Source organism: Humulus lupulus, chromosome 7, assembly GCF_963169125.1.
Source record: "Humulus lupulus chromosome 7, drHumLupu1.1, whole genome shotgun sequence".
NCBI lineage: Eukaryota > Viridiplantae > Streptophyta > Magnoliopsida > Rosales > Cannabaceae > Humulus > Humulus lupulus.
This window is the reverse complement of record NC_084799.1, coordinates 26,345,764-26,357,881: the sequence shown is the minus strand read 5'-3', so window position 1 is coordinate 26,357,881 and position 12,118 is coordinate 26,345,764. Positions and strand designations below refer to the sequence as shown.

General features: G+C 33.4%; 2 protein-coding genes and 1 non-coding gene across 4 annotated transcripts; 2 read left to right on the top strand and 1 right to left on the bottom strand.

Annotated features, from left to right (window-relative positions):
* Window positions 1-202: 202 nt before the first annotated feature.
* LOC133791007 (zinc finger CCCH domain-containing protein 40-like) lies at window positions 203-4,436 on the top strand. 2 transcript variants are annotated; one of them, XM_062228888.1, is made up of 5 exons: window positions 203-518; window positions 958-1,128; window positions 1,574-1,843; window positions 2,246-2,469; window positions 3,372-4,436. In XM_062228888.1, the coding sequence occupies exons 2-5, from the start codon at window positions 1,024-1,026 to the stop codon at window positions 4,246-4,248; spliced, it is 1,476 nt and encodes a 491-aa protein (XP_062084872.1). In that variant the 5' UTR covers window positions 203-518; window positions 958-1,023; the 3' UTR covers window positions 4,249-4,436. The 2 variants fall into 2 exon arrangements, with proteins under 2 accessions (XP_062084872.1, XP_062084871.1); XM_062228887.1 differs by having other exon boundaries at window positions 204-476.
* A 2,190-nt stretch (window positions 4,437-6,626) lies between these two features.
* On the top strand, window positions 6,627-9,414 carry LOC133791006 (F-box protein PP2-B15-like). The gene is made up of 3 exons (XM_062228886.1): window positions 6,627-7,012; window positions 8,487-8,605; window positions 8,732-9,414. The coding sequence occupies exons 1-3, from the start codon at window positions 6,755-6,757 to the stop codon at window positions 9,192-9,194; spliced, it is 840 nt and encodes a 279-aa protein (XP_062084870.1). The 5' UTR covers window positions 6,627-6,754; the 3' UTR covers window positions 9,195-9,414.
* A 1,993-nt stretch (window positions 9,415-11,407) lies between these two features.
* LOC133792915 (small nucleolar RNA snoR69Y) lies at window positions 11,408-11,504 on the bottom strand. Its single transcript, XR_009874382.1, has one exon. It is a non-coding gene; the product is annotated as a small nucleolar RNA snoR69Y (small nucleolar RNA).
* Between the last annotated feature and the right edge of the window lie 614 nt (window positions 11,505-12,118).

The window sequence follows — 12,118 nt, the reverse complement described above, 5'->3', positions numbered from 1 at the left end:
ATTTATTATTAATGTATTTATGTTTAATTGTTTTAATTATATATTGCACCCCATCCCACCCCACCCCACCCCACCATATATTAGGATATTTACAATTTGAGATCATATGCGGTGGGAGCGGTTTGACATCGACACCATCCTTACTGCGTGCGAACGCCTTATTTTGTTTTTCAAAAGGAAACGGGTCAAATTCGGGTCCGTCCGAAACTGACCGTCTGACCCGAATATTATCAATATTTATTTTTAAATTATTTGTTTTAGAAAAGAATAAAAATTCTCTTATTTTTCAAATATCCTATACCTCTTATTTTTTTTAGTTTTTCGCACATTTTTGGATTTTTTTTCAAGTCCTGTACGAGTGCCGACTCCCTCCCGGATTCGATCTCCATCGACCTTGGTTTCTAATCTCCGACCGTCTGAAGTCTGAAACTTCTGTCTACTTTGCTCGTCGTCGCCGGCCATCTCCCTTGATTCCGGTATCTCTTCTTAACTCGCCATCGCTCATTGCCAATAAATTTGTATGTTTATGGGCTTTTCCTCATGCGTTTACAATATAAGCCTTAGTTGTATCATACTTCTCATTATTGGTGTAGATTCTTGTCCTAAGATTTTTATTTAATTCTAGTGGTATTTGTTAGGATTTGAGATGAGTCTTGATATTAGAACCATAATGTACAACAAAAAATTCGATTGAATTTACTGTAGGACGCATGTCAGTGTTTAGGGTTGGGTTTTTATTTATTATTCTCTTTTGAATTTGCTTTAGTTTAATAGTGTTTTAGTTTATTTGGGTTTATTTATTCTTTCAACAAGGGCATTCAGTCTATTAAGAAATGGGGAAGTTAGAGTTGATTAGAGTTGGATACTGAAACCCACTAAGCAATTTAAAGGTTTGATTATTGGCAAATATTTGGATTTTAAACTTATCCATTCCGTTTCTCGTTTTGGCCTGTGCAGCTTAGGTTGTGTATTGTGAGCTCAATATCAAGGCATTTGAAAAACTTAAAACTTCATTAAGCAATAATGGCACACAGGTTGCTTCGAGATGTAGAGGCTGACGGTTGGGAACGATCGGACTTCCCTATAATCTGCGAGTCATGTCTCGGTGACAATCCTTACGTTCGGATGGTATTTAACTGCTTCCTAACTCCAAAGTATCTTTGATTTTAGTTCGAGCTTCAGTTTTTTTCTAAATTCATGCCAATTGTGATGTTTCATGTTGAGATTACGAGTTCCTTTTCAGATACTAGACACAGTGAGTATTAGCTTAGGTATATGATATGTAGTTAGGACAAAACTTTTTTCTATTTTGGTAGCTATTTAGCACCGAATGACTTCTCTCTGTTTTTGTTATGTGAAATCATTGTGGTCTGAGGGTGGATCATTGTTTCTTTGTTCCTTAAATTATGTATAATACCCGTGGATAAGTGTTTGCTTAGCTCGTAAGCATTGTATAACATGTCCAAGCTGGAGCAAAATGCAGTTTTTTTTTAAGAATTAAAATCCAATGTTTATTTTATGTAGTTGTGTATTATCTACTAATGCTGTTGGTGCACGTGTACATGGAATGCAGACAAAAGCAAATTATGACAAGGAGTGCAAGATCTGTACACGACCATTCACAGTTTTCAGATGGAGACCAGGCAGGGATGCAAGATTCAAGAAAACAGAGATTTGCCAGACGTGCAGTAAAGTGAAAAATGTTTGTCAAGTTTGCCTTTTGGATTTGGAATATGGTTTACCAGTCCAAGTTCGAGATACTGCTCTTTCTATTAATTCAAATGAGGCCATTCCGAAGAGTGATGTAAATAGAGAGTTTTTTGCTGAAGAGCATGATCGCAAGGTATGTTTAAATTTGTTTCGAGTTTATTTGCAGTAAATTGTGCTGAAATTGAAAAAGAAATAATACTAGTCTACCCAGGAGCTTATATAATTCCTTATTTTTTTTTTTTTTAAATTATGGTATTCCCTAAGAACTGCTAGTTCTTTCAGCAGATTTGGCTCCTACTGGAGATCGTCTAGGTTGTTCCTATTCATGCTTTTGACGATGGATGTTAACCCATTAATGCACTCTCTTGGATGAATGTAGTTTGATGAGAGAAAGAGAATTGAGCTGTATATGTTTTATTGCTTGTGGTGTCTTTGTTGGACTTGGAATTGTTAACCATAAAGATGGCTGCAATCACTTTAGAACCTTTTGCTTTTCTTGTTGATAGTGAGTATGTATGATTTGTTGTTAATGCAGGCTAGAGCTGGTTTAGATTATGAATCTTCATATGGAAAGGTGCGGCCAAATGACACCATTTTGAAGCTTCAAAGAACAACACCTTATTACAAGAGGAATCGAGCCCATGTCTGCAGTTTCTACATTCGTGGTGAATGCACAAGGGGTGCTGAGTGTCCTTACAGGCACGAGATGCCGATAACTGGGGAGCTGTCGCAGCAAAATATAAAAGATCGATACTACGGGTGTGTTCAATAGGAATAATTTCTAATTTAACAATGGATGTGAATAACTTATGTGATGGCTTTCTCTCCTTGTTTCTGTTTCCATACTTTATTTATTTAATTTCTTTTTGTTGTTCTTGTGTGTGTGTGTCAAGCACTTTCTTGCTGTAGCTGATCTACTAGGTAGTTCATGTTTGCAACTTGAAAATGTTCATCTATAGTTGATACTATATGCTTACCACAAGTCATTTGCTCTTTTTTCATCTTCTATTGAATTCATTGGATTTGCATGGCATTAATAGATGTAGGCTAGTTTCTAGTTTCTTTGACTTAATTGGTACGCAACAGGTTCTAATTAGCTTATCTTATCTGGGAGTTGAAGGATTTTGCTTTAGCTAAGTGATGCTTAGCTTCTAGGCAAACTGAGGCGGCAATAGTAGGCTTTGACAACTAAAACCTCATAGAATAAAGGAGAAAATACATTAGAATAAGACTTGGATCCCGTTAAGTAAAAGTAAAAGTTTTGACTTATTTTTTCTGTTTGAATAACTATTATATAAATGTCATTTTTTTAATGAAAAGTTCTTTTTAAAGTGTTTGGATACCAATAAAAAAAAATATTTTTTAGAAAATTAGAAATAATAAAAATTATTTCAATTTAGAAAATATCTTCTCAAAAAGATCCTATTCCTAGCTTCTCCAAAAGACCTTGCAAGTTAAAATGATTATTTATTTTTCACCCAAACACTCAAAATTTGTTTTTTAATTCTAGAAGCTAAAAACAACTCAAAATAAGTTAAGCTAAACGGGGCCTTAAATTGGTTTTACATTTTGAAGATTTGGTGTTTGTTTGTTATTTTTCTTAACTACTTTTAGTTGATGATTGCGATGTTAACTTGTAAATCTTTTTTTGATGTGAACAGAGTCAATGATCCTGTAGCACACAAGCTTCTCAACAAGGCTGGAGAGATGCCGTCTTTGGAACCGCCAGAGGATGAGAGCATCAGAACGCTTTATGTGGGTGGGCTTGATGCAAGAGTTACTGAGCAGGATTTAAGAGATAACTTTTATGCTCATGGGGAGATTGAATCCGTTCGGATGGTACTACAGCGAGCATGTGCCTTTGTGACCTACACAACTAGAGAAGGTGCAGAGAAAGCTGCAGAAGAGCTCTCTAACAAACTGGTAATTAAGGGTTTGAGATTGAAGCTTATGTGGGGTAGACCACAAGCACCCAAACCTGATAGTGATGCCTCTGACGAAGCAAGACAGCAGGCTGCAGTAGCTCACAGTGGGTTATTACCTCGAGCTGTCATATCTCAACAGCAATTTCAATCTCCAGACCAATCTGCACCAATATACTACAACATCCCTCCCCCTTCTCAGCCAGAGAGAAACTTTTATCCATCAATGGATCCTCAGAGAATGGGTGCCATTGTTTCCTCTCAAGAGGGTGCTCCTAGTGGATCCTCAGGGTCAGGTGAAAACAAATCACAAGACAAGCAGCAACAGGGGCAGCATTTTGCTTACCATCCTAGGCCTCCACAACATGGCCAATATCATCAACAATATTACCCACCACATGGGTTTATGCATCCACCACCACCACCACCACCACCACCGGGTCCACCACCACCTTATCAGCAGTACCCTGCACCTCATCATTCTGCAATGCCACCTCGACAACCCCCTCCGGTAAACCAGCAGTATCAGCATTCTGCTCCAGCAGGATCTGTAGCGTCGGGTTCCAACCCTCCAGGGTCAACAGGATCTGCTGCCCCTACATCATCATCGTCATAGCAATAAAACTTACCTGTGCTGCTTCTGGATTGTGGCTGTATAGTGCACCGTTTTTGCTTAGTTGACTCTTAACTGGCCTTGTCTTCTGGATTGTGAAGATCTATGTTTTCAGCGGCTTAGCTTACATCCACAAATCTTAATGATTATGGTGCTTAGCTGGTTATATCAATTACAACAATTTCAGTTCTCGACTTGTCTAATTTATTAACATTTTTTTTGTGCAGTACTAGTACTATCCTATTCATGACTTGAATTGCTATCTAAATTGGCAATTTTCGTAGACAGCTAAGAAGACTATTTTTTTAGGCTAATTATCGTTACTATCCTCATTTAGACAATGTTAATGGAATTAAAATACAAGTAAGCACCTCAATCTCAATTAATATTAATAAGGGTAGTAGTGTCTCAATTTTCTTAAAATGCGCTTTGAAATGTGTAATCTAATTTTCTAGTTATGAAATGCCAACTAATAAGCAATGCAAGGACAGCTGGTGTTTTTGGTCATAACATTTTGCACCTTTCCATTAATTTTAGAAAGAAAAAAAAAAGGCATTTTTTATTAGGTACAAGCTTTTTAATATGATATACATAAACAATAATACCTATTCTTATGGAAAAATGAGAATAGAATTTTGGTTACGTCGGAAAAGTATAGCATCAATTTGAAAAAGTTAATAGTGCTAAGATTTTAGTGTGAAAATGTAATTAGTATACACATTATTATTGTAATTCTTATAGTTTTTTGTTATACAAAATGTAAATTTCCAAAAAAAAAACTTATTTGTTAAGTAATTTAAACCTAGTCCATAGATTTTCATAATCTTATGACAATGCAAGCAAAATAAACAGAATTATAATAAGGAAAATTTTACAACCAAGGATAATAAGATTTTTCTATCATCTTAAAATTTCATTCATATACCCATTTATGATTTAATTTCCATATTCGTTAAACGTGAGATGTGACAATAGAAAGGGAAGAGAGAAAAAAAGAGCAAAATCGAAGTATATATGTCCATCACCAAAATTCATGGATATTTTCTTTGAATTTCCCCAAAATTTTAACCAAATTACATCAAGAAAAAATTGAAAATGGTATTTTTCATGACATATTGGGAAAGCAAACAAAGTTTCGGTAAAATTATGAGAGGAAAATGTATATATAAAATAAAAACAAAACAAAAGAACAAGCCCCACACAAAAGAAAGACTATACATGGGGACAAAATGACTATACATGGCTCCACAAAAAAGACTATTATAAAACTGTAATTAGGTTGCTAGTGACTTCTTTTAATTCACTTTGGGTCAAAAGAAATTTTAGCTATCTTAATTGATTATTTTTAATTATTGGCTGTGATTGTTTTGTTACTTTATTAATCTCAATCTTACTAGATAAAATTAATGGGGTCTAACCAAAGAGTAGCTTTTGATTAGACCCCTAAACTTAAAAACTAATTTTATTTCTAAAATTTGAATAGAGGGAAAACCAAAGGATGAAACTTTGGCTTGATTTCCTATTTTTTAAAAGATTTTTTTTTATTTTACTTTTAAGAAGTTACTTATATTTGTTGGTTTGTGTTGCAGGTTAACTTATCAACTTTTCAAGCATAAATTCGGGTGAAACTAAAAGAGATTTTTCTATGCTCAACATTTGATTTTCTTCTTGCGGCCATTTCTTTGATTTTCTTCAATTGGTTTTGGTTTATAACAATAGTTCAACCTATTAAATGATCTGGGTATTAGTCATTTTGATATGAAATTTTTTTTGTCTAATTTCCAAGAGTATCTTTGCGTGCTCTTTGGCTAGACAATGAGTTTTGTTGACTAGAAGAAATCTCTCCCCTAATTTGTACTTCCTATATTATGCATCCTGAATAAATTTATTCCCCACAGAAAAAAGAAAAAAAAGGACTTCGTTTTTCAAGGCAAATCAGCAAATAATGAGCGAAAATCAACAAAAAGGTATAAAGGTGCTGTGTTGGCGTTTTTATTTGGTTACTTTATGCATGATTCTTCCATTGTTTTGTTCTGATTTAAAGTGAGTATATAATTATATCATGTTATATAATGTGGAGATCTATAAAGAAGATAATAGAAGAAAAAGAAGAGGTTCTTGTTTTGAAGGACAAGAATACAAAGTAAAACGAAGTTGGTGTAGTTGTAGTTAGATCATATATATGGTCATTAAATTGTTAGAGATAGAGGCTTGTTTCAGATGTATGGCATCGTTGGCATTTTACTGACCATATATTTCTTCACATGAGTACCATTTTTGTCACCGATGTCCTCATCTGTTCACTCCATGTTGTCATTTTGGACCAGATCCTGAAAAATAAAAATGTTGTCATATTAACGATATACCAATGTGACTTTCTATTATACCAAACCAAACCAAGTCCTATATAAACGGTCTACCTCTTCTCTAATACCAATCATCACTTTCAACAACATTTTTTTCCTCATTATAAAATCAACTCAATGTGAACAAAAAAAAGAGTGAAAAAATGATGAATTTAGATCAGTTGCCTGAAGACTGCTTTGCACACATTTTGTCACTCACTTCGCCTCAAGATGCATGCCGTTCGTCTCTGGCCTCATCTTGTGTCCGTGCCATGGCTGATTCGGACAGCCTTTGGGATCATTTTCTGCCGTCTGATTACAAAGAAATCCTATCAAGATTGGTGTTTCCTGTGGTATACTCCTCCAATAAAGAGCTGTTTTTCAGGTTATGCAGTCCATGTCTAATTGATGGTGGTAAGAAGGTACATTTTTAAATTAAGGTCAAAATAATTAGTAGTACAAAATCACACAACTAATTATAAATTCTGCCTCGTGGCCTAGGAATGTTGAAAAAAAAACAAGCTAGACAAATAATGCTGTTCTGCAAAGGGTAGTAATAAAATACACACATAGAGATACATATATTGTGACATGTATACGTATAGGTAACTTAGATTTTTACATAATGTGCAAACATTGGACTTTTACTCAATTTGATAGCTCTAGATGGTGCTTAGATATGTAACAGCTCTCTCTCTTTCTTAGAATTTCTCGTTACACTTTACGGATTTTATTCTACTTTTTTACAGCCATGTTTTATTTTTATTAACTTTTGTCTCTTTCCTAAAACTATTGATGATCATATCAAGTGGGGAAGTACATTTCCGAAAAAAGAGACTCCTTTTAAAGCAAAAATATTGTTTTGGCTTGTCAGTCATTCTTAAAGGCTACTCAGAAAAAAAGTTTATGAGAGATAATAACTAATGGTTAATTGCTTCCATAAACATTTCATAAAAAAGTCTCTTCTAATTGGGCTATTGTTGATAAGATTTTTCAAGAGTTATCAAACGTGGTTATAAAAAGTGTAATAAGAATCCTTCTGTGTAACGATAGATTCTTCGAAAGAGAGAGAGCCGTTAAATGTAGGCACCATTTGTAGCTACAGATTGAGTCAAAGTCCTAGGTCTACACATTGTGCTAGATAGTGCTTTATACAAGAAGATTTTATAGTAATCACATTACCAAACACAAACCTTTGAAGGCCATAGTCAAGTTAGAAAAAATGATGGTATCATCAATGAGAAAGCAAATGCAATTTTCTGAGATCTTTTTCTAGTCTCCCTTTTTATAATTTTGACCATTTTCGTGACCTGATTATTATTTAGGTACCACTTGATGCCTTCCACGAGCATTTGAGAAAACAGTGTGTGTAGTCATTCTCCCAAAAAGTTATGATTCCCACTCATGTTATTCTAGTATATAGACTTTTTAGAGAGAATTTAGAAATATATATACTATGCTATATTGTTCAAAGGCCGAAATTATGCTATGTGAGAAGTTGATCATATATATTAAGCATTGACTTATTATATGTGATTATTAACTAACTACTACATATAGAGCATTAATTTGAAGTCTTTGATATAATATTCGGAGAATAAAATATGCATTTAATTGGTACTTTTTTTAAGTTTGCTTGTGCATGGACAGGCGGTGGATCAAATATGAATTCTTGTGATAAGAGTTCATATTTGTTGCGCTGACTGTTGTTGCTCAAGTGGCTTATTTTAGGTTAGTATATAGCCATTACACAAATGTACCTAATCAATTTAACCCAACGATTTTAAGTGAAAGCCCTTTATGTATATTATACCAGTTGAACAATTAATAAAATACTGATAAATATTAATGTCTACTTTTCTTTGTTTCCTTTCAAAAAATAAATCTTTGCCTCAGATTTTTTGGATAGAAAAATCAACAAATAAGAAATGCATCATGTTGAGTGCAAGGGAGCTCTCAATAACATGGGCAAGCCATCCTCTATATTGGACTTGGAAACCAATTCCTGAATCAAGGTTTGTTCTCTTCCTCAAATTCCACGATCATTAGAAAACATGATCTATACAATAAATCAGCTATTATCTTTCTCTTTTTTCTACACGAATCTAAGAAAACAAATGAAATTAACAAGAAAAATTCAGGTTTGCAGAAGTAGCTGAGCTCATAACAATGTGGTGGCTAGAAATTTGTGGTAGTGTGAACACCAAAATGCTCTCTCCAAACACACTTTACACGGCCTATCTCGTGGTCAAGTTCGCTGATCGCGCATATGGATTAGATTTTCTACCTTCTGAGGTTTCTGTTGAAGTTGGAAATTCCAAAGCACTAGGGAAAGTGAACTTGAATCCTCAAGAAGGAAGAAGTAAACATTTTCATCGTGTGCGTTTCCTAAACCAATTGGAGGCTTTGAGGTCAAGGTTGCTTCAAGATCAAGAAAGAGGAGGCCTTGGTGAGCGAGAGAATGGTTGGATCAAGATTGAATTGGGAAGCTTTTTCAATGATGGCAGTGGTGAGGAGCTAAAGATCAGCCTCAGGGAAGTGAAGGGTCAGCACCTTAGAGGAGGTCTCATTGTTGAGGGAATTGAAATAAGGCCTAAACATTGAACATGTCTCAATTTTTTATTTTTTTTGCCATTTAAGCTTAGGAGACATGTTTGCATACAAAGAAAAGAAACTCGTTTACTCGATCATGCTATACATTTTGGGCTTCATTTCATGTGAAACTTGGGACTCTTTGTACTAGGAGATTCTTTTCCTCAGTCAAGTGATTTATGTCTATATCATTATTATTATTATCAATTTGATAGTTATCCCCTTTATTACATTTTCTAAAGTTTTTTTTTAATTAGTTAAATGACGAGTCTAAAAATTCAAGTTGTATGCTATCTTTGGCGGTAGAGAAGAATAAAAATTACTCTACAATCCCAATTCTCTAAATACTCACGGAAGAAAAAAAAAACACGTCAAATATAGAAAACGACAACAAGTCTCGATAACGACAATACTTATAAAAAACGACAGCAATCCTTTAAAACGACAAATGTTTCGAAAAACGACATTCATTACTTAAAACAAACCATTGCGAAAAACACAGCAAGATAACGAAAAACGACACAAATTCTAAAAAGCTACAACAATTGACACAAACCACAACAATTCAAAGCCGATAGCAAATGAGAAACACGAAAACAAATAAAAAATCGACAACGATTTCGAACAGCGACATTAATTATAAAAACGACAGCAATCATGCAAACTACATTAATTCTAAAAACAACAAAGATTGAAAAAACAACAGTAATTATAAAAAACAATAGCCATCAACTAAGAAGACGACATTCATCTAGGACAACGACAACAATAATGATATAAAAACACAATTTTGACGGCAGCATTGAATGGTATAGCTCTATATAGGGCTGTGCAGAAACGATCCGATCCAATAACAAACCGACCGATACAATGTCAACCGATCGCTAAAAATTGGATATCCAATCATGATTGGATTGGATCGGATGACATTTTTAAAAATTCAATATTGGATCGGTCGGTTCTTGGATGACATGTAAATCCAATGGATCCAACCGACCGATCCAATACCATCCAATTAATATTCAGATAAAAAATATATTATACATATTTTTTAAAGTTAAAATATATTATATTTTATTACATTTACTGTATTTTTATTATTTGGATGAGTAATTAGTGTTTTTATAATTGAAATAATAATATTTTTTTTAAAAAAAACAGCCTAAATAAAGGTTTTAAAATATCGGATGGATCCGATCCGATCCAACGGATAACCAATGGATGCATCCAATGGATGGAACCGAACCGATCCAATCATCCATTGGATCGGATTGGATCGGTTGGTTCAAGATGATTGGATCAGATCGATTCCAAAAATCCAACATCCAATTGGAGATTGGATCGGATCGGATGGGCTTAAAAACATTGGATGTCATCCCATGAACACTCCTAGCTCTATAGAAACAAAGTATGATTTGGCACAAACGAAGAATCAAATTGAAATTATGGAAACCAGAAAGTCATTCCCTCCTAAACATAAAGGATCAATCTTAGTAGATGTTTTGGCCAAGGATAATAGAATGGAAATGAATCAATTTTTATTTAGTTACATTTTAGAATATTTGATGGTTTTTCTACTATTTTAGTGGAATTGTTATTCTATTTGAAAATTTGAAAAAAAATTATTTCAATACAAAATTAAAAAAAAAAATTATCCATTTTTTTATTTATATTAATCTGTATTCTATTCCTATTTTTTTTTCATTCTCATTCTTATGACTTCATTTTTATTTCCTCAAACTAAATATCACTTTAATGATAAATATTAGCAAGGTTACATATAACATCTCAGGGAAAATTTCTATTTTTCAAGAAATATATGAATGCACAAACGCATCATATGCATACAATAATATAAAACTTAAATCTCATTCAAAATAGTTTATACATTTTTAGACTTTGTTTTTTTTATTCATTATTTGTTTTGACACTCAGTTTTGATAAATAATTTTTTAGATCATATATTTTATAAAATAGTTGAAATGGACTCTTAAATCTGATTTTGATAAACAAAAAATTGAATATAATAACACACTTGTTAAGGAGAATAATTGTGTTTTTGTCTGAGTTGTTAGCTTTGTAAATTATTTATGATATTAACTAAAAAAACTTGAATCAAAATTAAATTTAAGTGTCTCCAAAAAAAAATTGTCAAAATTCAAGGGCCAAACAGGAATTAAAGTATAATCCTATCTGAAATAAACAAGAAAATAAAAAATAGAAATTAGATGGCTCAGAATTATGTGTAGAATGATTCTACTCTCACACCTACAAAAGGTCTCATAATGAGCTGGGATACAGATGTATCATCATAGCAACACAGACAAGAATTTCAAAAACCAAATTGGGAGAATAGGCTAAATAAAAACGGATTCTTTACGAAAACACTAAGCCTGATGAGAAATAAAGGACAATCGGAGGAAGGGAGCCAACAGCGAAAGATGGAAAAAGCGAAAGAGACTAAGGCGATGTTTATATAGAATAAAAACAAAAGGACTATACATGCATGGGGACATTAAGAGCGACGTCGTTTCAAGTCAGACAAGCAAATTATGAGTGAAAGAAACAAGTGTAGGGAGTAGAATAAGCTATAGGATCGGCAGAGCTTGTTATTAAAGGCATTGAGGTTAGTTTAAGCATAATCAACAAAAGGTATAAAGGTGTTGTGTTGGCTGCTTTTTTTTGGTAACTTTATGCATGATTCTTTCATTGTTTTGTTCTGATTCAAAGTGAGTACATAATATATTGTATAGATATACAAAGAAGATAACAGAAGAAAAAAAAGAGAGGTTCTTGTTTTAAAGGACAAGAACACAAAGTAAAACGAAGTTGGTGTAGTTGTAGTTTATCATATATATGGTCATTATATTGTTACAGAAATAGACTTGCTTCAGATGTATGGCATCGTTGGCATACTACTGACCATATGTTTCTTC